Below are 23,571 nucleotides of genomic sequence, written 5' to 3'. Positions count from 1 at the left end.
GGTTTAGACTTTTCTCCATATATAAAAAATGTTCATTCAGATGAAAGGTAATTGATAAGACACCACCACCAATGATGTCAGAACCTTGGAGTAATCAAATGTCAGTGCTGAATACTCAGTTCTTACCCATAGTTCTCTGACACTGGCAGGTCTCTGATTCAGGATCTGCCAAACGAGCACTCCTTAAACAGGTTTCCAATCCTCCCACTTGATCCAGGGACGTCTCTGCAGGTGATGGTTCTCTTGCTCCCCACACCTCCTCTGCAGGTCCGTCTCTTTAAGTCTTTCACTGAAACAGGGCTGCAGGCTAGCACATGCAAAATCTTTTAGGGATTTTTCACTGCACAACGGAACTCTGTGTCCACACTCACTGTAGCTAATTAAACAAACGTTATGGAGATATTCCTCCCAGTGGTCTGCAATTCCACTGCGTGTTGCATTTGTCCAACAACCTGACAATTCATCTGGTTAGAGCTGATCACTGTGTACAAATTCTATTTATTTTCATCACCTATCGTATCATATTTATATCAGACTGTAACCAAGCAGCCACAGCTGGAGTGTGAAAATGAGTGAGAAAAAAGTGTGAATATTCACAGGGTTATTAGGGAATTGACATCACCTGTTGGGGGCAGGTCTTGCCTACTGTACATAAGGGTTCAGTGAGTGTGCGACGGTGGTCGGCCCAGGATTGGGTGTCAGGGGTACAGTGAGAAACGGAGAGACTCCTGAATGAGTGAAAGATCACAATCCCACCAGGGACTGGGGCATTTAGAGTCTTGCAGTGAGGCTCCTGTTTGCCTGGGTCTAAAGGGGAGACCCGTGTAGCGTGATGCATGAAGTGTCGCAGTGAGACTGCACATTAACCTAGACTGTCTTCACACAGTCTGTGAGACTGTGACTGAGTCTCGTAGTGAGGCTGCAGGTTATGTTTCTAGTCTAAAGGGGAGACCTTAGATTGCTGGTTATGAATCTAGCAGAGACTTTAGGTTTCTAGGTTATTGAGAGCAGGGGAAGGCTTTCAAAAAGTAGCAGCCACACTTATCGGCTCATCGATAAGTAGAAGATGGTAAGAGCAACGCCAGCCACATGGAAATGACTTGAGTTGTGGAAGTTTTCCACTTCTACTACTCGTTAGGATGAGAAGATTACAGGTGCAAGTGACGGGCCCGTCACCACCTAATTTAAGGTCAAAAGGAGTTTAATGCATGCAGGTTCCCTAATGCTTGATATCATCAAAGAGGGATCTGTCACATATACATATTTACAATATATCGTGTTCTGTCTGGCTGTTTTCCTTGTCATTGCTGTTAACACTATGTTGAAAATCTACTAAGCGTAGATTTTTTACATCTCTCCACACTGTACTTATAAATAATGAATTGTGAAGTTTTGATGTGTTTTGTGTGTTATTTTAGCTTTTTCATACCCTTGGAAATGTGATTTAAATTATGTACTATACAGTAAGTAAAAACTGGTTAGAGGAGAAGGACAATAACTTATGTGCAATAAGAAATAAGATCAATATTTACCTGTTTTCAATCAATATTACCCTAAAGCTTTGTGTTATTTTGTAATTATTGGTCATTTCTTTGCAGAAATGTGAGATTTTTAGTCATGTGTTTATTGCTAATTGATTGTCATCATTTAGAATCAGAATTATATCTACATTAGATCAGTACAATACATTAGAATTAGATCAGTTATATCTACAACAAATTTGCAATGAAAATCTTTTCTGTAGCGGGTGCACTGGTATTTTATTGCATAGCCATGGCATAGGTACAGTATGTTTATTATTGTGCCAATTAACATTTCTAATTAACAGAGAGGATCAACAAGGGGGCTACTGTGAAAGCTACAGACTAGTAAATTACGTATCTACTGTGCTGTTGGAAGCAATACAAACTGTACATCTTATACCCCCAACTTGTTGGATTCGGTCCCATTCCTCTTGTATAGCTTGGACAAGCATGTGCCTGTTCACTGGTCTCTGAGCCCTAGATGCCACATGTTGCCTCATGCTTTACTCAGAAATGTTTATTTTAGTTGAATAGGGCTGGGCATCCATTGCACATTTTTATTTTACACAAAAAAATAGTTATACAAGCCACACAAGGATATGCATTGTTCTGTTGAGATGTTGTCACTTAAAGTTGAGCCTGCACTAAGGATGGCAGGTGAGGACTTGATCTGACACCTGTAAACACAACAGATGTGTGTCACTGTGCAGATTTGTTGAGCCTCCGACATGCTGGTTGTACAAAGGAGTAGTTCTCTTTCTAGATTTACACCAAACTTGACATTCAACGGGTTAAATTACATCGCCTTTGCCCAATCAGTTTTCTTGCTAAGGAAGTGATATAGTGCTTGTGCCACAGTCACAGCCACTTGAGTGTATCACAGTCAATTATGAGTAATCAATTAATTACAGTGCCACCAAAACATTTAATCAGTATTTAAAATATGCATAATCAGTTTATTTAACTTTTTGTGATGCGCATTGAAAAGTAAACATTGTAACACAATGCTACAAAATAACAAAATTCCATTCTCAAAAACGTTTTGCCAACATACAGAAATCTAAAGGCATGCTTTTAATATTTAATCATTGAACAATTCTTCATTTAAGTAAAGGTTCAGCACATTCATTTAGTCTTTTTTGTCATTTAAACAAAGGTCCTTGATTAACTGCTGTCATAAGGAGGCCAAAAGCCAATTATAAGTTTACAGAATGTGCTCACAAGCCATCTGAAGGCATGATTTAATACCAGCTGTAGCTGTAGCTTTGCCATGTGTGGGAGGAAGGATCCTTCACCTCTCTTTCAGGCTGTGAAAGTTAATTTGAGGTCAATCACAAAACAACTCACATCTCCCTTGCAATCAGTGGAAAAAGCTAAATTGTCAGCTTTTCCACTGCTCCTCTGGTTGGTTACTTTCGTACACATCTTTGCTGTATGCATCTACAGTATGTGGATATACAGACACTGTGAGTAATGTGATATATAATGTATATTATATTACACTTATGTTATGGCTTTTATACTCTCAACAATACAAGCTGTATAAAATCCAGGTCATTTTTTCCCTGCTGTGGGATGGCATTGTTAGCGTGTGTAGAGGTTTAAGTCCACCTCACTTACCAACCCCCTAGCTCAGGGATACACCAGGAGCAGCTGCATCTTTATGGAAATGTGGAGGTAAAAATAAAGCCTGCTGTGCATTGTTAGAAGCAACCAGCTCTTCTCTTTATCTTAGTATCCCTACCTCCCAGCCTAAGTGGCTTTAGCCAATGTACTGCTTGCTTATCTGCTAATTATGAAGTGCAAGTGGGAAAGAGATGATTTGAAGAAGATCAATCACAATTATTAAAAGTGCTTGCTTGATGTGGAAGGGTAATTTTTCTTCATTTAAAAAGACTGTTACATCGATGTAATTATAATCGCCATGCAATCCCTGGCAATGAAGTGGGGGAAAAAAAGCAGTCAAAAGTGATATAAAATAATGTAATTTGCTTTCAGCCCTGACAAGTCAATTATATTGTAATTTCAGCAACTTCCCCTTCTCTTTGCCTCTTTCAGGACATCAGATGGTACCAACACTGTGGGCACTGTAGTGGTCAGCCGTTTCAGGATGGGTGAGATAGAGGATGGAGAAGTGGATCAAATTGCAACAGATGCACAGGGACAGAAGGTATGATCTTGGCCACTTGGCTGCACAAATTAAATTACAACTGATTGGCTCTTCCAGATGCCTGAATTGCTTTTAATACTATAGGGCTTAAAATGTCATTAGTTGAGTGACTAAATGAGATTCATCTGCCTGAGACAGCCCTGAGTGAGTATCTGTGTGCATACATGTGTGTAGAGTACTGTATGTGTGTTTGAGGCTGCTGTTCCTTGTACTCTTTAGATAAAACTGTTGCTCCTAAACCTGTGCAAATCCATAGTTCAGGCAAACTTGCTAGCTCAGTTGCATCTTCAAATACTGTAAATAGGTTAGGCTCAAAACAAATTGACAGTGTCACTGTGAAATGTGGAATGGTATTAGAATACAGTACTTACTTGTTCAGTTGGAGTAATCACTCAGAATAGACGTCTTTCAAAAAAGAGTAAGTTCATGTATTTGTGACAATTATAAAAACATTTGTTTTACTCTGTAAAAATTAAACATTGCAGTATTATCAAGCCTTTCTGCCTTCAATTCCTTTCCCAAGTGCTATTCTAATGCTAGTTATGTAATTTACTGTGGTCCTTATATGGGTGGCTGAGCCTGTGCCCTGCCCCCAAAGCGTACAGCATCACACTTGATTGCCTTCAAGCCCTGCATGTCAAAATGAATTTGCCTGAATTATAGTGATAACTTCTGCATCATGTCTTGTCTCACTAATTACACCGCCAAACAGCCAGCAAATTGAAAGTGGTAACATTGTTCTTATTCTTCTCATACACATCTTATATGCAGGAGAATATTTTTGTAAACATTGCTGTGAAATAGTCTTTAACCACATTCAGGAGTTAAAAGTAGAATATGCAAATTCATGCAAAGCTTCCACTACTGCATTATTCTGTTATAAGAACTTTGGCAACTATTCATTCAGTTGACCTTGTTGTTATTTACCAATCTTTCAGAATATGATCAAAATATTTTAAAAACATGATAACATAATAACAAAACCCGAACAGCCAATATGCAGTGTTGCAGTAACTAATCCATCAAATGTGATTAAACTTGTATCAGGTGTCCCTCATTGCGAACATCCTTTCTTCCTTTCTACACATCCAAAGTTATATTTCATACTGCAAAACAGAGATCTACAAGGATTGACTGCTAACAGCTAACTATTAGAATTAGGGTTATTATTAAGAGAACAAAGGCTCAATTCGGTAGAGAATATAAGAATTGTGTTCTGCATAATCATTAGATTTTTAATGTACAGTGTCTAATAGCAAAAACATGATCAGTAATTGACAACCTCAGGATTGGATGACCAACAAATCTGTCTAGCAAAGATTAGTAGTATTTAAAGTAAGGAAATGCTAGTCCCCATTCATATGGCTGTGTAGACTGGGGCGACCAGAATAATGTACATTGCTCAAGGTACAACAGGAGTGTCTGCAGTGGGAACCCACTGCGCAGCAGTCATGTGTCTGATGTACTCATTGTGCTACGCTGTCCCCATTCAAACACTTCTCAAACATTATTGGGTGGAGTGTGCACGGAAACTGGAGCACCTTGAGAAAGCCCTGTATTTACATGGTTTTCACCCACCTGCCAAAGACACGGTGGCTTGGTTGGCTGGTATCTATAACTTGACATTTTTCTGTGTACAGGTATCCTGCAATGGTGTGCTGTCCCACTGTAGCATAAATCCTAGCGTAGTCCTAGACTTCCAGGACAGGCTCAGGGCTGTTGAGAATCTCTCATAGATGAAAGACATGAACATCACAGGCTTGCAAAAAACATATTCTATTTCTAGGATTAAAAATGAGTAATTGGAAAAAAAGGAGATATCTTTTTAGAATCAGTATTTGGAAACAAAAGCTTTTTTCTTTCTTGCAGTGTACCCTAGTGTGTGAGTCAGCTTCACATGGAACGACAAATGACAAAGCTGGCAGCCCTCTGATGAATGCTGGTATGTGTATTTGATTTTGCCTTTTATGTTTTCCAATATTATCACTCTTGCAATTTTGATGTTGCCTGCTGACCTCATCATGTGACAGTTCTCTTTGAAAAATGTAGCATTTTAATACAATCCATTTTAATTGCTTGACATACAGGACCATAATGAATAGTGTGGAGATTTTATTGATACCCTATCAATACCAAGATGTTAAGAAGTTAAATGACAAAATATGCTTCTCCCTTGTTATGTAATCCATACCATTTCAAAACTGAGTCTTTCTGACACTGCTCATAACCCTCTTCTGCTCAGGTTTGAGCTGGGTCAAGGTGACAGATAAACATCTTATAATCCCAATATTAGTTTTAGATGGCAAAATTATTTTTCAAAACAAGCTATTAATACAGTAGGTCAGATCAAGCACCTCACAACTAAATATTTTAATATTGAGATAGGGTGAAAAAAAGTTACCACTATTAGGATTGATTTATATTGCCTACTTTTACAGCCTTGTCAAATCACAAATGAAATAGTTAACAGTGACTACAGTTGTTACAAAACATTAATTTACTAGGTACAACAATTTGTACCTTGTAAAAATTGTGTACCTAGTACCTATTTGTGCCCACCCTATCAAAATATTAAAATTAAATAATTTAATAAGTCTAATCTTTCCTTGTGGATCTGGTCCTGGTAGAATAGGAAAACTGAACAAGCTAAATGTTTTGCCAGTGATATTTCTTATAAAATAAGTAGGACATAAATGACAGTTCTGCTTTAACTTCAAGGTATTTTTATTTACAGTACATGTGATTATAGGGCACAAGGTACTATCACTTCTGTATTGTGAGGCACCTGCACACCCTGGCCTTGCTGGGTCCTCAACAAGTGCAATGTGTGTTTAAATGATGACAGGAAAGGGAATGTGGAGACCACCAGTACTGAGCAACCATCCTCCATCCTCTTCGGAGCAGTAGTGCCAGGCAGCCAAATCTCCTGCACAGATCAATCTAGTGATACATGTCATTCATGAAGTGCAACACTGGAGAATGAGGGTCATTTTTGTCCGACATAGTAGAGTTGAAGAATTCCCCGAAAATATCCGAATACACCCAGATCATGTGAATAAAGGAGCCTGTTACTCAGAGTGAATCGATGGGTGGTTGTGGGTTTTACTGGTCAATTTTAAAGTATTCCAGATAGTATACCAGAAATGGCATCCTGTAACAGGGATATGTCACCATACCTGATAAACCACTGGTTTAGTAAGGTTGTATTTTGCTGAAGGACAGGGTGAACTTCCTGGTTAAGCTCCTACACACAAGGTATTTCCTTGCCTTTCTTTTCCTGTGTTCATTGCAGATATTCCAGTGGTGCCACATAATGAACATAAGAATGTGGGTTACAAATGAGAGGAGACCATTCAGCTCCTCTAGCTCATGAGTCAGTAGCTAATTAATCCAAGGATTGTATCCAGCCATTTCCTGAAAGAAGCCGGGGTATTGGCTTTGACATAATGGCTGGGTAGCTTGTTCCAGACTCCAACAACACTTTATGAAAGAACATGAAGATCAAAGGGGCAAGTTGTAGCACTCAGGGACAAAGACTTTTAAGGGAAAGCCTCAAAAGATTAAAATTGTACGAAATTAGTTTTGTTACACTATGTAGTAAAACGCCTTGTTTGTTTTCCAAGGGTGTGCAGATTAGTGCTTCACAGAACATCCACTACTCTCAAAGGGACTATAGAGACATAGAATCAGATGAGCCCAATGGGCTGAGTGGCCTTCTTTTGTATGTGACTTTTTTTATATTCTCCTTTATTTGACCTACAGTATTTAAATAATCTCTGTCACCCAGTGTTGCTTCCAGGCTTCCTAGTGGTAAAGGAGCAATGGGTATGAGCAGCTCTGAACATGCTGTTGACTGCGTACAGTACCTCTTGTTTCTAGCGCCATTGGACCTGTCATGTATCAAGTTATTAGCTGATCCAAGTTACTCACTTAGGATTTAACTTTTCACATATCTGTTGGGACCTAAAGCAAAGTCATATAGAAGAGCGTATTACAGTAGCTCAGTTGCCTGCCTTAGCACTGTATGGGTTGCATGCTAACAAGAGTGTTAAGGTTGTTCCTACCTCAGTTCACCCAGTGCTATTAAACACTTTAAATGTAGTTACTTGTAGAATTAATTATTTTTTTGAGGCATCATAAACATTAACAGTCTTTACAGTATACCCTCATTATTATTTACAATGCTGTTTTGCTAATAAAAACAAAACAAAAACACTTAAATGAGTTGATTTTTCTAAAAAACAAATTACATATTTTGAATGATAAATGTCATCTTATTTAATGAGTAAGTAATTACGCTGGACTGGACTGAAATGGACTGGAATATATCTAAAATTATATATATACAGTATATAAATTATTTATGCGTGTGGACTATAAAGCACAAATGTCTCCCTTATCAGAAAATCATAACAGACTCTTGCCAAAGAGGATTGTGACATAAGATCGATTCTGTTCCAGGTCTTCCACTTTGGCAGGAAAAGAAAAAATAATATTTCTTCTGCTGGAAAGACATGCTTGGTCTTCAGATATAACATTCAGATATGCCGTAGAAAATCCTTTCAAAATGTTTGTAGTGTTTAATGAAAAAAAAAACATTCTGTAAGAAAACACATACCAAAATACTTTTGATTATTGAAAAAATACCATTAAAATATGAATGACAGGGCTGCGAAGTGGCTCAGAGTGCAGGTTCAACACTTTGGTCCTGATGTCACCAATCTGGTCCTGAGCCATGTAAGTAGCTGACTAATCGGGCTTCCCTAAGAGACACTGCGCAGTTGTCACAGTGCCGCTGGGGTAGAACAGGCATTAGTCAGCCGTGGCTCTTGGCTTTCATCAACACATGGTTCCTGCTACTTGCTGGGCTCCCGCAAGCTTGCAGTGACATCAGTGAGAGACATGCGGCTCTAATCAGTACTAGCATTTCTGGAAGGCGATTAGGAGCAAGTAAAATAAAAAATGCATGGCTTACGTGGGGGAGCATGTTGTTCTTGCCATGCACTATAGGACTCATGGCCATAAATCCTTGACTTCTAAAGCAATTTGTCAATTGTAAATTTGGTGAATATATCATTAAAAATAATTCTTAATTCCAATTTAAATACATTTAAAAAAGCAACATAAATGAGCTCTTTGTTCTCTAAATGGGATGTTTTCTTTGTCAATTGACTGATGTTCGTCCATCAGGGCATCTGTTGCCTTTGCGGATTAGTAACGTCATAAAGATGAAAAGCAACAAGAAATTAGTCCAGTTTTATTCTTCATACTTTGTAGTTTCTTTTGTTCATACAGTAAATATATATGCTCACACCTGAAGAAGGCTCCACAGCCGAAATGTTGTGTTTCCTTTCTGTTCTTTTCAGCATGGAATAAACCCGCTACTTGTTCCTTTGTAAATATATATGTTCTAAATATGATCCTAATTGAGATGCAGTCATACTGCTTGTGAAGTGCATTCAGTTGTGTTTTTTTTCTTTCAGTATTTAAAAATCCAGTCTGCAAAGTGTACAGATTTCAGACTGTTGACAACAAGTGGATGCTGGTTCGAGAGCAGATGGCCGAGTGCACTTTGTCCTTTAACATACCCAAACAGCTGATTACACTTTACATACAGGAAGACATGAGAAGGTAAGATATCATTGAACCTTTGGGAGTTCGGGGCTGTGATTTATCAGACATAAAGTGATATCATATAGCTGTACATAGAGTACCCTACATTCTTTCAAGTCAGTTTAACATTTCTAAAATACTGTATATAAATAGCCTGACTGCTTGGTAAGCAGAAGACAACATTCTCTTTCTACAATTAATTACATTGCTGTGGGTGTAGTAAACTAGTTTTAGTCTTCTTCCTCCTAGCAAGGATTTTTCAATTTAGTATAGTTCTTTCTAGTGCCAAGAAGACCCAGGGTGAAACTGTGCACGCTGAGCAATTCACCTTTTAGGGAGAGTGGGTGCACCGATAAGAAAAATGGTGAAAGAAACCTGGGAAATTATGATAAAAACAGAATTGAAATAAATGAGACGTCTTGCAAAAAAGCCACTGGGACTTAGAAGAAAAAGAGTAATTGCTGAGTAGAAAGTTCACAAACTTGTTTCTTTAAAAAAAGGCTTCGAAAATGTTCATTAAACTGTTTCAGTGTCTGGAGGACAAAGGGAGCTGATAAAGAAATAGAACCCTGTTGAAATTTAAATTCACTCCTTACACTGCAAAGTGTCTGGAGGATGGTGATGAGTCATTTGACACAGAGGAAGAGCAGATGTAAAAACATTCTTGGTGATTTTGACTTTTCCATAATACTCTGTGTTGTCTTTTAAATACCTTTAATTGCATAGACCGTATTAATAGTTCAGGTGGGGAGCTGCTTCAGCATGTGTGAGCTGCAAAGGAACAAGTAATAGGTTTATTCCATGCTGAAAGGAGAAGAAAGAAAACACAACGTTTCGGCCGTGAAGCCTTCTTCAGGTGTGAGCACGTTGTGTTTTTTCTTCTCTTTTCAGCATGGAATAGACCTTATTAATAGCCTATTGATTACATTGATAATTCATTAGTCATTTAAAAAAGGACTCAATCCACAGGATCACAAGACACAGGCTGAAAGATGGTCATGCTTCACTGAGCTTCTTTCTCACACCTCCTGTCACTGGATTTAAACCACATACAGTAGAGTACCTGTCCAGGTTTTTTGTTGTGTCAGCCTCCATGCCATGTGGACATGCCCAGAAAACAGACGGCTTCTTATCATTTACCGTCTGATGGGAAGTGTTTTAAACAAGTGCCCGTTCTGTTGGAGCTGACATTGGTCAAGCGAGCTCTTGCAACCCCGGCCAACACCATCCATGGTATAATAACAGCACAGTGAAAGCAGAGCTGCATCGGGCAGACAAAAACATTAACCATTGCCTCCAAGTGGTTGACAAATTTTAGCACAAGTTACAAGGTCTTGAGGACAGATCTCTATGATCTGACTGTTTGGCTTACCTGAAGGGCTAGAAGGTAGCAATCCCTCCCGCTATCTGCAAAAGTGCTTCTTCTCTGGATGACTGGTCTTGCCTCTTCTCCGTCGGCTCCAGTTGAGATAGACAGATCTCACCACATTCATGGTGGTTCTCCAGCTGAATCTAATAAACCTTTTACTCTGATCTTCAGGCTCACAACTCAACAGGTCTGAAATCTCAGCCCGTAGAAGCTCATGAGCAGTGTCACAGTTCTTTTGCAGATTTTTTCTCAATGAACAGCAGACAACCACAATGACAACCCACAGTATAGTCAGGGCCAGTCTTCGTTGAGAAGGTCCAAGCAATGTCGTGAATTGTACTACAGTGCTTAGGGTATCATATGAAGATGGAAAGCTTTTGCTTGAGTCCTCCACAAAAGTGGGGTACTTTCTGTCTCCCTTGCCTGACCCAGGGTCCAGTCTGCTAGGATGACCGTCCATTATGATCCACTGTACATGGATGACGGTCCTGTTCCTAAGGCGTTAAGTAATACTTTTTGACTGCCAGATAAGGAAGCTCGGTTTCTGATAAGTTCAAGTTTATTTTTTTCAGGTGGTAGAATATTGCTATTAAGGTTGGGTGTGCAGTGAGGACATATTCTGTTTGTTTGCTGCTGTGTTTTATGTTTCTGGGGCAGGAGATCAGGAGAATAGATTGGCTTAATGTCCATCTCCTTTGTGTTGTGGGTTCAGCATGAGTGAAGGTGTCTAGTTTTAATAGTATGTTTAATCTGGTATACAGTATGTCAGACTTTGGATGACAACCTATGGGATATAGTTATTGAGACACGTAACTGCGCTGTACTGGTGTGATGCTGTATTTTTAGGATCCTACAGTCCCTTGTGTTTTTAAACCATTACCAGGGTTGGTGTATGGTTCTTGTAAAATTTTCATCTGCAGTTTCTTTAAATACTATTTAAAGTCTGTTACCATTTTTCTACGTGTAAGGCATGAGTTGATGAGGATTCAAACCCAGCTTTTCAAACAGGGAGAGTGAAAGTTGCCCTTTGTTGATGCAAGCACGATGCTCTGTACAGCAAGATGCAATGCATGGTGTGTTGTGAGGGGCCCAAGGCCTCTCACCTCGCAGTGAGGGAGCTCAAAGGAAAACACAACAGTTCAGAAAAACTCACTTCTGTTTTTCTCTTCATTGATTGTGAAAACCATTGTATGTCTGTGTGCTCTCCAGGTGCGTTCTTAATAAAAGGGTGTCCATATGGGTGACGTATAGAAATTATTAAAAATGGTCACTATAACACAAGGAGTATGTACAAGTGGCATGGGATAAAACAACATTTGATGGAATCCAGACTTTTTTTTTCTTTTATTGAGGTGTTTGTAAGACCTTTAAACTGCTTTTAGCACTGGAAATTGAAGAATTTAAGTATATCTTATGGTCAATTCAAAGAGTCCATGGGGTGTAAATGTAATGAATTGAGTATCCAGCAGAGCATTAGCCGGAAATTGAGAGTGCTCTGTACAATCGTAAGGGAAGTGAAGGAGTTATTACAGAATGGGTTTTCCTGGTCTTGTCAAATCTTTGCTACCTTCCCATTAAACTGTTCATTGATTTGCAAAAATTTTACTCTGGGTTTTTAGCCTCTCCCTCAGGCAGACTTGTATCTGTCAGGGCTGATTACTCCTTACCAGGCTGGTTGTCCTAAGTGGCCCCCAGCTGTCTCTCAGCTGGTAGGACCCATGACACAACTGGCATCTCAGTCAGACAGGTTGGCCTTTGTTAACAAGGCACTGTCACTATGAAATGCTCTGCCATTTGTGTTTTCTATACATTCTTACAGAAAAAATAGCAAATGTAATTAAAGAAAGTCCACCTTTGCTTTGTCAGGAGAGTGTGGTTGAAACAATGATTGGTACAGTAGGTTTGTTTCAATAGGAAAGTGTCTTTGTCGTGAAAATATTTTTAGATTTCCGAAGTTGTGAAAGTCTGCATTTTGTGCCTGCATCTAGCATATTACATCTTAAATGGGTTAACTTTGGCCAGCAGGCAATAAAATGTGCTCTTCGGGACATTATCGATCTATGCTCATAAGTGTTTGCAATCTTTCTGTTTCAGTTTAGCTTGATTTTTTTTAACTTGATATGGTTACTTTAACTAATCATGGGAATTCCCACTGGTTATGAAACACTCTATTGATAGACATTCCTCTTATTTATATCCCTTCTGTTCTTTCTATGCAGTACATGTGCTCATGTTTATTTGCAGGTATTTACACAGCTAGGCACAAGCTTTTCCAGAGCTCTGTCATATTGTCTTAAATATGCTCTGCTAATTTTATAAGAGAATTGGTATTCTATATATACTTATCCACTTGTGAACTGCGACATTGGAGAAGAGTTTTTCCTTGAATAGTTAAAGTAATAATAATCTCGGCAGCAGTTTGCATACACCTGTCTAAAGTTCCTTTGCCTTCTTGAGCCATAGAAGCCTCTCTTCTACCATGGGAGCCAAATGCAGTAGCAGTTGTTTTATTTTTAATTAAAAACATGTGACAATCTTCTTTCAAACTAAATTACAACATTGTCAGGGAATTGGAGCACCCACAAACTGTGACAAAATATTTCAAAGACAGTCTGATAATGAAAACAGGGAAATTGTTTTGTTATACACTGGATTTATGGATACTGAGTATTTTCTTTTCCAGATGAAAAGTAATTAATTAAACACCTCATCTCCTAATTTTGATACGTTAGAGAATTATCCTTTATTCCTGAATTCCTTGTCCCAAACAATTCAGTGTTTAATCAAAGTAAAGGTATGTATAATATGCATCATCAATATTTTTAAAGACAACAGAGTACAATTTATGACAATTGAATATTAGATTTGTGTCTTTATTAATCCACATTTCTTTTCCAGTGTTTAACACTTCTTAAATGTTGCATGATTATGTTGATAAAACACATGATTGTTTTCAGGTTTTGGTGTCGTATCCGGGTATAGTGGTTAGTAAAAGATGCATGGTGCTTCAGGGTCCCAGTGGGCATTCTGTTTATTGTGCACCAGATGCTTCCTTGCCTTCTATGTTTTTATGTGACTGGCATCTTGAAAATCCCTTAAAGTCTGTATGAACATCCTTGGCATTTAACTAAGAAGTACAGTATGTACCAACCTCTTCTGAGACCCCAAGAGTCAGTTACAAGTCTCTTCTTATTAATTACTAATTGTGTCTTTAAGCCTGTGAAATGTGTTGCGGTTTAACTTTTTTCTAGGATTCATTTGCAATTAATAGTGGTTTATTTTTTACCCTTCAATGTGTTTGAAGTTGACAGCAGTGTTTCTTTTCTCTAGATCCTTCGGGTTTAAATTCTCTTTAGGTGTGGGCGTAATAGAAGAGTTTTGAGTTCTTTACCTTCAAGCATCAGTTCAGAAGTTGGTTGCAGTGAAACACAACTAGCCAGAGGACAAGTTCATTTCAAATATCAGATTGCGCGACTCCGTCAGTGACGGCGCTTGCTCCAAGCACAGATTGAGCTCTGTGATCCAAATGTCACGAGCTCAAGAGTGGGTCAAGTCTGTGTCTGGGATTTTTCAAATCTCAGCACACAGCCAGCAGAGCGCAGCTGGGTTAGGATCAGTATTAATAGGCCAGGGCTCTCTCAGCTTTCCAGTAAATAGCGACTGCTGAGCCTCGCTGGCACATACAGCAGGCATGAGTTTCTGTCAGTGAAAGACACACCTCTCCCCCAGTCGGTACTCACTCTCCCCTGAGGAGCTGTGGAGCTTGGAGCGTGTCAGCTGATGAATGGCATGATGGACCGGCAGGTCGCAGGAGAATTTTTTTTTCCATTGTGAGGCTTTATTGATCATATTAAAATTAAAGACTACGCTTTATGTCCTTCGCATAAAATACAAATGTGGAACTACTAAAAGAGAACCAATTCAAATTCCAGGAAATTTTCTTCAGCTGTCATGCTACAGCACAGAGCCAGACATACAGTAATAGAAGTATAGCCGGCTGCTATTAGTGGGTCATACTCTGATTTCAGTTCTACATGTTGTGATGTTTTGCTTGTTTTATTATGCAGTAGAAATCTTTGGAAAGCAAGTGAGATGGGGGTGGGGGGTAGAGAGATCTTTCCTACATGACTTGTTACTGTACCTGCCCGGGATGTACTGTAATGACAAGAGCTCTTTTCATCTTGAACCAGGGCTCTCTCTGCAAATCACTGATATTTCTTTGAGTGTCTTGTTTTTTCTGCAGTTGAAATTGTTGTGGCAGGTTGATCAAGATAGAAAAATGCAAATCTTTTACTAAGCTGTCCACTGGTAATGTGAAAGTGAGCAGAAGGTTAAAGAACGTGCAAGGTTATAAATATTGTTAAAACCATTGCACAGTTACTGTTTTATTTTGCATATAAAGCTGACTTTTTTTGGCTGTAGTCTATCCTGATTTCCTGTCCACCATTTCAAAAATAATATTTGTATAGTTTTTGCCAGTTAGCTGTGTATATGCCAGTATCCCTGCAATATGTTTTACTTGCTTTTTAGGGCTATTTATAACTGTCTGATTGTTGCTATAGCTGCACTATTATCTTATTCTCACTGTGGTTGAAATATATTTAACAGAGCTTAAAAAACGTATGCACTTCCTGAACATAATGGTGCTACTGGCACTGGACTAAAGTGATACAAATAATGACTTAATATTTTAATTTACTGGAACAAACCGTATGGACAAACCGTCTGTGGATAAGTCTTTTATTAGATATCCCCTTTTATGAATTTGTTCGGTATACAAGAATTTGTCATTTGTGCAGAGGGATGTGTGCAATGTAGTCAGACAACTTTAGTATACAGGAGGCCTTCAGAGGTGCCTCTTTTAGCTTTCTTTCTTGCTGTTTGCAAAACATACCAGTGAGACTGACAGTCAGACTCATCAGTAGAATAATAATTGCAGTTCCCCTCACTGTCTGACTTAAGAACACATACTGTAAATGAAAATTAACAGAAACACAGTATTTTAGTCTCATTTTAATGCACCCCATTTAATAACAGAAATATTGAACTGCTAAGATACTTCTGCCAAGGGCCTTAGTTTGTTCCATGCCATACTTTTGGAAATACTGTATTACAAGTGCAATGGGGATATAGATGTGTGCTAGAAACTAAAGTGCTGAAGTGTCATAGGAATCCCATGTTATTTTCCAATTTTCAAAATTCTCATTCGCAAATAGGGTGGCACAGTGGTGTAGTGGTTAGCATTGCTGCCTTACAGCGCTGGAGCCACGGGTTCAATTCCTGTAGTGCTATTTGAGTGGATTTTGTATGTCCCCCCTGTGTTCATGTTTGCTTGACTTTCCTCCCACAGTCCAATACTGGACATACTGGTAGTTTAGTTGGCTTCTGGGAAAATCGGCCGTGGTGTGAGCGTGTGCATATTTGTGTTTCTATCTGTGTGCGCCCTGCAATGCACTGGAGACCCGGGAGTACCCCGTCTCTTTGCCCATTGCTCCCCATAGCCCTGAATTGGAAGGAGCTGTTAGATAATGGAAGGATAGCCTTTACAAAATAGTATAGCATGTTTTTCTGTCTTTTCTTCTTTCATTGGTATGATTCCTGACCTATGACACAAGAGAGTAAATGATTCTCCACTGGACAGTACTTATTCAGCAAGTAAAAATGCTAAATCAACATTGATGTGTATAATGTGGCTGCAGTAATACAAACCAAAATGGCACTGAGCTGCAAATGAGGCAGTCTTCTTCAGGGTTTGGGCAAATGTGTTCAACGTACTGGGAACAAGCTGAATAAATGGTCACATTTGTACTCAGCACACTTTGACGATTCCTATTACTAGATGAAAGAGCTTGTGTAGCATCTAACAATTAAGCATGAATAATGACCTTAATGCTGTATCTCATAAGGAGGATTCCTGTTGCTCTCCATGTGTATTAAGGCTCTCAGGCACAAAGTGCTCCATATTCTTTTTATTTTGTATCCAAAGCGCAAATGTTAATTTCATCTATTTTATTCATGCTCTTAAAACAATACAGTGGTCTAATTAGATATTTATTTCTACAACTACTGATTTGAGCATCATATTCTTCCATCAATTACCAAATAATGGGACACTTATAACTAATTACTTTAAGTGGAATCAGAACATAAACTATAGTTATTGTTTTATGATTATTAAATGCTATCTAGCATCTTTAATTAAAATCCTTCACATTATGATATCAAAGGTCAACGGGAGTTGCATGTCTATCATAATAAAAATGCATACGTTTAACACTGATTTTACCTTAGAAGAGAGTTGCAAGCAATTTCCTGTTTCAAATTTTAAACTTTTTTAGTACAATTTTGGGTTCAATTTTAAATACTAAAACAATTTCGATTGCTAAGCTAAACATACTCAAAACAATCAAATATAATAATTGCAATCACGTTACATAGAGTAGAAAAAAGAAGAATAGTTCTGAAAAGTAGTTCTGAAGTAGAGCTTAAAAGACTTCAGTCCTTGAATTCTTTATTGGCTTCACCAGTGCCAAGAAAGGAGATGTGGTGCTTATGAGTAGCGTGAAAGTCCCTTTGTCCTCTGGAATAATAAAAAACATCAGTCTGAAGCAGACAGGCAGTGCTCTGTAATGTGCGTTTGATTAAACTGTGTAGACAAACCGGTATAACTCACAGGTCTTATTTATGACACTTATTTTGGTCTTTTCATATTTAGTTTAATAAAGCTCTTTTACACATTACAGAACAAGAATACCAAATGCTTTCTTCATATTCAACTGTCTGATCTGTTGGTCTGTCATTGAAGAGACCGGTTGAGTTGTCCTCAGACCTAAGAAGGAAAAGTTAATGTTTTTTAGTTGCTAGTAGTCCTGTTGTCATCAGAGAGCTCCCTCTGAACCCTTCGTTTGTGACTGGCTTTTCCCTGGAGGCCACAAGTCCCCCTGCTGTCTTCCAGCACACTTGAGATGCTTGGTAATTTTCTTCATTCAAGGCTTTAAACCACAAAGTGAGCATTTCTGGGTCCAGACTCTGGAGGAGCAGTCATACAACCCGATTCGTAGGGGCCACACACTTGTACTTTGTGTTTAAAACAGTACCACATTTAGATATTTTAAGAAAAAGTGGTTTATGTTCTCTCACATGAAACCTCCCTGTATTTTATACCACCTAAATGCAAGTGTAAATACAAATAGTGTCCCATGATGATGGTGGTGTTGTTTGCAACTTTACCTAAAAACATTTGAGATTGTAGTGCAGCCCTTGTTCTCTTCAGGTTAAGTTCTGAGGGAAGCTTTGTCTATGGTCTGATGGCTGGTTCAGGGGACTGGGGGAGTCCATCCCAGAAACTCCTGTCAAGTGTGAATTATATTTAAGCCTACTTAGAAGGTAGGAGCACCAGTGACTCTCTGGTATAATAAGTAAAAAATATCTATCTGTTGATGATGGTGATGGACATATAAGAACTAAACTTTTGTATGTTCCCACACCAGTAAGAGATTCTACACAGCAACAGTCTTACACACTAGTTGTGTGCAGGAATGTGTTTTGATTTTTAGGAGCACAAAGCTGATACTTTTTAATCTATATTTACAGTATGTGAGGATTTTTTCATTGTTCTGTACGCAAATTTGCAAACAATTAAAGGAACTCAGGCTTTTGCTAATAACATTATCAGAAGTGTTTTCTAAACTGTTTGAAAGTAAAACCCACCTGGACTTGTTAGATAAGCTCCCATTTATGTAAATCCACTTAGTATAAACCTTTCGCTGTTCTTCAATCCTTCAGAAAAAGCCATAGGTTGCCCAAGGGCATCATCTTTTTCGCAGTTCTATAAAATATCATTCATTTGCCCTTAACGTGAATGAAATAGTGTTTTCAGAGGTTGCAGGACTGAGTGAAATGTAAGAGGAACGTGGATCTGAGATTTATCTAAGCTAGGGTTTCTGTACAAAATGACAGTTTATTAGCCAACTTGTAGAATGAAATTGTTTTTAAAAATGCCTTTTAAAATCCTTGCACAATAGTTAGTAACATAACTTGAAGTTTAATTTTTGATTGTGGAATGACTCCAGTGGTGTCATGTTCAGCTTAGAGTGCTGCTTTTTGATTCAGCATCCTGCTGTGATATACACAAGACATTTACTGTGCCTGTGGGCGATAAAGAGAAAAGGAAAGAGAGAATATTTCTGGCTGGATTCACCCTAGCTATTATTATTTAGCATTAGCCAAATCAGCTATAAGTAAGAAGAAGGAAAACTTAATATATCTGCTATTTTCAGATGCCAGTTATTAGGAAGTGTAAATTTCCTGTTAGTTTTACATCTCTTTTATAGATCAGTGTAATCCTGATGATACTGAGACAAGTATATTGAGGTCCATTTATAACGATGTATAAGAAAATAACATGTAAGAAAGTAATACTGTAGTAACTGCTATCAAAATTAAATTCAATAACATTAAAACAGCTTATCTGTATTTACTGTTATTTAAAAGTGCCAAAATGAGTGTTATAATCCATAGTTAGAGATAATGGGAGCCTGTAAAGCCACTGGCGTGTGTGATAACACAGCTTTCAGTGTTTTAACTCTAATTCTCATGCTTCTTAAAATGCATTCATTACAGGCTTAGTAAACTGATCATCAGATAATTGTACTGATTATAGCTGATGATTGGGTAATTTTAACAGACATTAGTTTTACTGCTGTACATGGAAAATAAATATTGAATTTTGCAAAAAAGAGTAGCATTTTGCTTGGAACCTGCAAAAATAGCACATTAAGTTTGTCAAGATTGATAATGAATCACAAGGTATTGGATGTCATTTAAATATCTTTTGTTTTTAAGTAATGTTTGGTAGGCACAAGACATTTCAGACACTTAAGTTTAATCAATAGCTGTGGTTAGTTTACATATTATATAGATCAAGTACTGTATTTATACTTGGGAAAACTTTACTGTACAGTTTCTAAACTGTAAAATTATTATTGCTTCTTGTACAGAACACACTGTATTAATGTTTTGAAAAGTATTGAAAACAAATTGATGATATACAGTACATTTATCAGTCACTATACATTTGAATCTTAACAGGTTTAATCAGCCCTTGACTATTATGTTAATGTTTTAGGCTAAATGGAATGAGGTTGAATGATTGATAATGTAGAACATTTTTTTTTCTATCACATCGAGAGAGGTTGGACAAACTCATGCAATCGTCAACTCCTATTGCAAGGTCTAACTCCTTACTGAGAAATGATCAGACAAGGATGAATATATGGCATTGTAATATAAACAAGAAACAGTGAGTTACATCCCTAGTACGAGCTTTCCCTCTACAAACAATATTCTCTTTACATCCTGCATTGATTGCTTGACACTAATGCCAGCATACTGTGCATGGTACCTTCTGGTCACTGAATGCTAGATGACAGGATGAAAGACACTGCTGAATATCGAGGTGACTGCCACAGACAAAAGGACATTTTTTGTAGTTTAGAATTCAAGAGGAACAAAATTCATTTCTGTAGTGGTTTAAGACAACTTTTAAGAGAAATACTGTACTTTGTCAGCTCGAGGGCAGGCTTTATTTCCTACAGGCTTTGGTTTGGTGGAGAATGCTTCATTCGTCAAACACAGCATTCCTTCTTAATACCAGTAGTCAAATAGAAACTGTCACCATGAACACAGGAAATGGTTCATTTGGAACAAATTGGAGTTGTATGGTAATTGTACACATAATGCATTGAATAAAATAAAATATAACAATGAAATCAATCACTGCGTAAGGTTCATTTTTTTTCTCATTAAACTAACTTTCATAGGCTGTTGGTGTCAATTCTGTCTTATAGTGTCTAAATGAATATGAATGAGTGAGCTAACAGTTCATTGATTTAAATGGATTCCCATTGTCAGTGTATTAAAATGGTATCTTTCTTAAGGGTTTTTAAGTAATGCCCCCTGAAAGTGAAAACAATACATTATTCTTCCATTGAATAAAAAGGTGAATAGTTGTGGAAAGTAATTTTTCCCCAGAAAATCAGGGCTTTGATTTCAAGTGAAAGTTAACAAAGGCTTGATATTAAAAAAATCAAATGAGAAAACATTTGTGTTTGATTTGGACAAACATTCGCACAATTGTTTATATCAGTTAATATTAGGCAGGCGTTTAGAGGGGATTATCATTACACAGCGGAAAACATTTTTTCTTGTATGTTCATATCCTTTTTTGCTAAATATTCTAGTGGATATTTATGTTAATTGCTTAATTGTAATTCCAAATATGCAACTGACTGTGTCTCAAGATCACAAGCTGTATCAGCAATGAGCTTATTATCACTATTGCTTTCGCCTAAAGTGCAAAGAGTTACTACAGGCTAACTACAGCATCAGCATGTGTCTTCCAGGCACACCTGGGTGTATTTATTCCTAAAAGTAAGGCTAGGGGGTAGAAATCAACAAGCTAACCTGCCATTCCTTACTGTAAACCTTCTTCTCCTTTGCATGTTTATCTTGTGTAATGCAATATTGAGGTTCAGTTTGTTCTCTCCTCCCTCTTTCCTGCAGGATACAGGAGTTAAAAGACCTTGGTGACCTCTCTCCTCACTGGGAAAATCTCCGTAAGGAAGTGATCAGTCATTATGGTCAGATGATCAGTAGCTACCAGGAAACTCTCACTGAAATGAGCAAGCTAACAGGTACTGTACATTTTCTACTTTTAATTTTTATGAAGTCATGGGAAACAAAGTCGTTTCTCATAGCTGTTCACTCCAGAATGTGATTTTCCTGTTTAAATGGAGAAGAGACATTCATTGAATGGGTTATTAGATCCCTTGATAGGTCTTGTCAGGTTAAATTTGGAATTTCTTGACACTGTTTCACTCATGTACAGTATCTGTGCAAATGTCAAGCAGGAGAATTATTTTGGGCTTGTTCTTGTCTCGTACCTTAATATCTCTATCTCTCTCTCCAATTTTTCTAACTACTGAGTTTCTGTTGCAGGCTAAAATGGCCTGATATTGTTGATTTGAGTTTTTAATTTAAGTTTGCAAGACATTTTTAATATTAGAAAGCAACAACAAATTCATTTTTAAGGACCTTAAATTCTTGGTTCTACCAGTTGTTGATGCACAGTTGTGATACTGATACTGTAAATGCCAGAATTTTGCTTCAATGGAGTGCTGATTGTTCTTATTTACAACACCTTCGCATTCCTCTTCTGCATGATGTAAATATGCGATCTCTCCATTTGGTTTGACTACCACTACAGCTGTATGAAAGTAAGAGATAAGGTAAAGTGACTTGGCCCAGTGACAATGCAGGATATTATGTAGCTGGATTTGGTATGAGACTAAGTAGCACTTTCTTGTCCAGGAGACTAAACATCATTTACTGTGAGAAACTGGCTTCCTGAAGTGTGATGATTGTAGGGAAAAACAACAGCTTTGTATTTGTTGAGCTCGTCTGTCTCTTTACTTATGACACTGCCTAGAGAGAAAGTGTTTTAAGCTGATTTGTGACACAACAGAACATTTGAGTAAACTAGCAAAAGTGAAAATTAAATTTTAATAAATATAAGCTGGAGCAGCATGGTGGCATAATGGTCAGCAGTGGTACCTTTGGTGCTTCGGCCCTGGGTTCAGTGCTGCACGTGGGGTATGTCTGCTTGGAGTTTGTTTGTTCTCCCTGTGTTCTCGTGGGTTTGTCCCACGCGCTCTGGTTTCCTCCCACCGTCCAAAGAGATACTGGTAGGCTAAGTGGCTTCTGAGAAAACTGGCCCTGGTGTGAGTATGTGTAAGTCTGTGTTTGTTTTTGTGTCTGCCCTGCAGTGGACTGGTTTTCTGGGTGTACCCTGCCTTGCACCCATTGCCCACTGGAATAGGCTCTAACTCTGCTGTGACCCTCTATTGGATAAAGCAGAAAATAAAAGGATGGAAATGTAGGCTATGCACTTAAAGCATTTTGCTAGTAAAGTATACTAATGACAAATGCTAGCCATCAGGAGGTTATAAAGGAGCAAGTAATAGGTTTATTCCATGCTGAAAAGAGAAGAAAGAAAACACAACGTTTCGGCCGTGGAGCCTTCTTCAGGTTTGAGAGAGACAAGGCAGTAGGCAAAGGTAAAGTAGCGGGAGAACAAAGGCTGGGAGGGAGGAGGAGTGAGAGGCGGGAGCAGGGGACAGAAAGAGAGGCCAATCAGGAGGTGTGAAGTCAGGATAGGTGAAGAGAAGTGTGAGATGAAACCTACAATGAATAAAGAGAATTTAGAAGAAAATTAGTCTGTCGTTAAGAGAAGGGGGAAGGTGTGATCCTAGCTGCAGGATAATTTTGGTTTCTGTAGTCTTTCTGATGTATGAGTTCGGAAAACCATCTTTGATAACACAGACAGAGAGATTAGAGTGGTCATGGCCATTAGAGGTGAAATGAGAAACAATGGGCTTGGAGAGATCTTTAATCTTCACAGCCCTAACATGTTCTTGAAGTGGTCTCCGAGTCTCCATCCTGTTTCTCCAATGTAGATGGCTGGGCATTTACTGCAGAGATACAGTAAATAAGGTTGCTGGAGGTACAAGATGTCATCTGAGTGATCCGGAATTGTCCTGAGGGGCCTTGAATAAGTGAGGTGTTAGATGTGTACTTGCGAGCTCTGTTGCAAGGGAAAGTGCCTGGTATGGATGATTGCTGAGGGCGGTCAAGGGAGCTGTGAACAAGAAGATTACGCAGATTAGGTGGTTGGCGATATGAGATGATGGGGCGGTCAGAAAAGAGGGCCCCAATGGAGGGATCATCCTATATCACCATATCAGGAGGTTATGGTTATAATTACTTTGAAGATTAGTCCTTGTTGAAAGTCAACAAACATATAGCCACTGAGGTTTCTTACCTGGTCCTGGTTATAG

At 38.3% G+C, this 23,571-nt stretch overlaps 1 protein-coding gene across 1 annotated transcript in view; it reads left to right on the top strand.

Annotated features, from left to right (window-relative positions):
- The window catches only part of inpp4b (inositol polyphosphate-4-phosphatase type II B), a 407,152-nt gene that overhangs the window by 313,869 nt on the left and 69,712 nt on the right, over window positions 1–23,571 (top strand). The window contains exons 10-13 of the mRNA XM_088920878.1: window positions 3,582–3,693; window positions 5,563–5,635; window positions 9,177–9,324; window positions 21,239–21,369. Coding sequence (XP_088777004.1) covers window positions 3,582–3,693; window positions 5,563–5,635; window positions 9,177–9,324; window positions 21,239–21,369 — 464 coding nt within the window. The remainder of the gene's footprint in view (window positions 1–3,581; window positions 3,694–5,562; window positions 5,636–9,176; window positions 9,325–21,238; window positions 21,370–23,571) is intronic.

This window comes from Atractosteus spatula, chromosome 1, assembly GCF_055471065.1.
Source record: "Atractosteus spatula isolate fAtrSpa1 chromosome 1, fAtrSpa1.hap1, whole genome shotgun sequence".
Classification (NCBI taxonomy): domain Eukaryota; kingdom Metazoa; phylum Chordata; class Actinopteri; order Semionotiformes; family Lepisosteidae; genus Atractosteus; species Atractosteus spatula.
This window is presented reverse-complemented; position numbering and strand designations above follow the sequence as displayed.